Source organism: Sinocyclocheilus anshuiensis, unplaced genomic scaffold, assembly GCF_001515605.1.
Source record: "Sinocyclocheilus anshuiensis isolate Anshui unplaced genomic scaffold, SAMN03320099.WGS_v1.1 scaffold284, whole genome shotgun sequence".
Classification (NCBI taxonomy): Eukaryota; Metazoa; Chordata; class Actinopteri; order Cypriniformes; family Cyprinidae; genus Sinocyclocheilus; species Sinocyclocheilus anshuiensis.
In genome coordinates this window covers 1,929,617-1,934,009 of record NW_015554266.1, presented here as the reverse complement: position 1 = coordinate 1,934,009, position 4,393 = coordinate 1,929,617, and the positions used below count along the sequence as shown (strand labels likewise).

The 4,393-nt window shown below is 35.8% G+C and overlaps 1 protein-coding gene across 1 annotated transcript in view; it reads left to right on the top strand.

Moving 5' to 3' along the window:
- The window catches only part of LOC107671282 (kalirin-like), a 188,577-nt gene that overhangs the window by 139,615 nt on the left and 44,569 nt on the right, over positions 1-4,393 (top strand). The window contains exon 13 of the mRNA XM_016464176.1: positions 2,381-2,555. Coding sequence (XP_016319662.1) covers positions 2,381-2,555 — 175 coding nt within the window. The remainder of the gene's footprint in view (positions 1-2,380; positions 2,556-4,393) is intronic.

Below are 4,393 nucleotides of genomic sequence, written 5' to 3'. Positions count from 1 at the left end.
AGTAACTTTGTAACTACATGTCAACTACATGTCAACTAATTCTCATTAATTTGCATCTACATGTCTACTAACACTCAGAGTAGACTGTTAGGGTAGGTTTAGGGTTAGTAGAATGTTGACAAAGAAAGTGTTAGAAGACATTAAGCAGACAGTCTACTAATACTCTACTAACTGCTAGTTGACATGTAGTTGCAAAGTTACTTACTGTTAATAGAATGTCTAAAGTGGACTATCGAAATAAAGTGTTACCGTAAACTTTTACAAACTTGGAAATGCACACTCGGTATTAAGAACCAAATGGATCCAAACTTTGAAACAGAATTTAATATCTGTAAATGGAGTTATATTTTGTATTGTTGGATGTATGTAAATATATCTGTGTTTAATAGCCTCATTCATACTTTATTAAGGTGTGTTAATTACATTTGTTACATGTACTTACTGTAACAATAACAGTAAATTATGCATAATTACAAGTGACTAACCCTAAACCAAACCCTAGCCCTAATCTTAACCCTATAGTAGTAAGTATAGTGTGTAATTGCACTGTAATACCGTCACCTTAAAATAAAGTGTAACCCAAGTTTTATGACCTTTTTATTAAAGAGAAATAATTCAGCAGATTTTGCAAGGGATGTGTGAATATACTTGTAGGGACTTTCCATTCACAGTAATATGTCTGAATATATTTGAAAAAGCTTGCTACCCAGATGCCATCATCTTTGATTTATGGGTAGTCCGGTACCGGGTAGTCCATTTCTGGAGGCACCTGTGCCATAAGGGGCAAAAAAAAATCAGGCACTGGTCATCGGTAACACTTTATTTTAAGGACCAGTTCTCACTATGAACTAGTTGCTTATTAGCATGCATGTTACGAACATATTGGCTGTTTATTAGTACTTATAAAGCACATATTCTACATGACTATAATTTAGATCCCTAAATCCTACCCCATACCTAAACTTAACAACTACCTTACTAACTATTAAAAAGCAGCAAATTAGGAGTTTATTGAGGGAAAACTCTTAGTTAACAGTGAATGTGTGTTCTCTATCCTAAAGTGTTACCACATCTGCTAAGATGAAATCTTAGTGAATTCTACTGTATATTGCTTACAAAAAAATTTCTCAGAATGCGCAGCAGCTTTTGAATTGCTGTCAAGAAATATTACTTAATGCTGTAGTTACAGTAAGAGCTTAGTGAACTGTGCTCACCAGCCAAACCTTGAGCCCCTTAAATAACTAGAAAGTGTGTTTACAGTAAATATGCTTATAATTGAAATCTAACAGGCAAATATGGCTCAATGTAATGTGTTAATATGAAGCAATTTTCTGTATTTTGTTTTAAGGTTGATGGAAACGCCTATAAACTTAACAGCTATGTCCCGGCAGAAAATTAGATTTTATTCTTACATTGCAAACATGCAGCATCATGAATAAGTGTTTAAAATATATGCACTGTATTGAAAGTATAGTCATAACAACTAAAACATTACACGTGTTGGCATGATACTGGTGTGACAGAGTCATTTACCAAAGCCATCTGTGTAAAGTTATATTCAGGCCCACAGAAGATTCCAGCAATCTGAATCTAAAATTTACCGATTTTAAAGTAAATTTATATAGCGTAATTTTACTGACAAATGTCGAGAGTGCATTATTGTAGCGCGAAAGCACATTAATACAACGCGCAAGCGCGAAACTCTCCGCTCGCACGTGGATTTACGTTGCTCTCGCACAAAACCGGACGCGCGCGCTCAAATACACGTTGCTCTCGCCCGGAGAGAGTGCGTGCACTTAAAACGTGCATATATAATGATTTTATAGAGAGAAGTGGTGTGGCCTAGTGGATAAATATATGGGATGGTGACAAAAAATAATATTAATAATAAACATTTATTTGTATAGCACTTTTCATACATAAAATGCAACTCAAAGTGCTTCACAAGCATAAAATTAAATAATACAATCACACAATATCAATATATCAATATATATCATACGTTGCTCTCGCACAAAACCGGACGCGCGCGCTCAAATACACGTTGCTCTCGCCCGGAGAGAGTGCGTGCACTTAAAACGTGTCTCTCCTCTCACTCAAACTGTGTCCTTTGCACTCACAAATCTCTCTGTGCTCATGCGCTATAGATATTCATTATTTTCGCACCTGCATCAGTTGTAAACTCATCAGTGCAAATGTGTTTCCAATTTAATTTTACAAACTAAAGAACGAGGCTGTATTATTTTGTGTATTACGGACTGTCATAGATATGATGTTTATAAGCATTAAGTTGTATTTTAGCCAGCATATTTCTTTAGTATAAGTGAATTGTAGATTACCCAAACCCATACTCTTAACACATTAGTTGTGTGTCGCACAGAGATTCAGCGATGAGCAGTAATAAGATGCCTCACACGAGCTCTATCGCTCACACCGAGGGCGTCCTACAGCAGCTAGAGGAGGCCCAGGGCCACATGGAGGAGCTCTTCCACGAGAGGAAGATCAAACTCGACATCTTCCTGCAACTGCGCATCTTTGAGCAGTACACCATTGAGGTGAAGTGTGTGTGTGTTTGCATGCTAGATTAGTTTATTTGAAATAATTTTCAGAGATTTATTAAAAATCAACAAATAGTTATTGATCTTGAACCAAAACAACTGGCTCTGAGATTAATAAAAAATATTATATTCAGAGCATTTGAAGAAGCAAATAAAACGCTTATCCCATGAAGCATTGTGAATAAAGAAATTGACACTATTGACACTGTAAATGTAAAATATTATACATTTAAAGCCATAAAATACAAAAAAATAAACAAATATACACTGTAAAAAAAATTCAGTAAAATTTACGGTAAAAAAAACGGCAACTGTGATTTCTGGAATTTTACCGTAAAAAATACGGTAGCAACATTTTAGGTTTTACGGTTTTAACTTAAATTTACAGTTAAATACCGTAATTTCATTAACTGGTTTAATGTTAATATACCAACCTATTGAAGTACTGAAATCTGTTTTGTACCTTTGTAATACACTGATAACCACCAAATGCAGGTGGTGATAAGAAAGTCACATGATGAACCAAAGCCCATCACAAGCAGCTTTTAAATAATAACATATATAGAAGGTGCACAGTGTTATTCACACAAACACTAAACACCATCATGGTAACACACATGAAACTGAAATAATGCAATAAACATTCATTTAACAACATTAGGTGTATATATATATATATATATATATATGTGTGTGTGTGTGTGTATGTAAAATATTAAAAAAATGGCTTAAAATCATCCTAAACTCTCAGATGGGAATTTGTCATTGCGAGATGTTAGGAGAGCAAAGACTTCTTTTTGTAAAGAGATTTGATCAACACAGTCTCATGACAATTTGTATGGATTTAAATTTGCGTGAACTGGTTGTGAAATTGTGCACGTTCATTTACACACATTCACACCTCCTGAGGATTAGGTTTAGGGGTGGACCTTCATGGTGATGTTTTACCTACAAATCATCCAAATTCATACGGAATCACACACTCGTACAGTACTTATGAACTGTCATGTGATCGTGTTTGATCTGATAGAGATATAGACACAGAGGAGAGCCGCACAGAGGAAGTGTCAGGTGGCAGTGCACAGAAACACGGCGAGATGAACCAATAGGATTCAGTCTCCTCTGTGCTGTGATCACCGGTCCGCAGTCACGTGGGCAGCACTAATGATGCTCAGCACAGCTTTCATTTCAATATAAAGAACTGTGTTACACAGACGTTAGACCAAATGTCACCCCTCTCTTCAACTGTGTCTGTATTTAACCCACATTTATTTTGCTCTCTGCTTTCATCTTCATATCATCCCAATGTCCAGCGCTGTGTCTCACAGATATTTTTAACACTGGAAACAGACTTCCTCTCCTCAAAGTGCTGACCCAACTCTCACCCCCCTCTCTCTCACATATGGGTCTTCTGTCCAGGCTTTGGACGCCGTCTGTTCCAGACATTACTGGGACAATCTCTCACACGCCTGTGTGTGTCTCATTCTGCTGCTGGGACAACATTTACAATCACTGAATTAAGCTTTACTAGATGCTCTATATGCATATCATTCATTCATTCATTCATTCTCTTTCTTTCTTTCTTTCTTTCTTTCTTATTTCTACTGACTTAAACTAAACTTTCCAACTGTAGTTCTAGTAAGAAGAAAAAAAACTAAGAAGAAACAGTTATTTCAACAAAAAACATCAAATTTGATCCTTTTCATCTTTTTCACTTCCAAAAACGGTATACTACGGTAAAATTACATGTAATGTCTAATACAGTTTTTCACCGTATATAGTAGGGGAATTTACCGTTAACCATTTAACAGGTTTTTACTGTAGCATTTTTACAG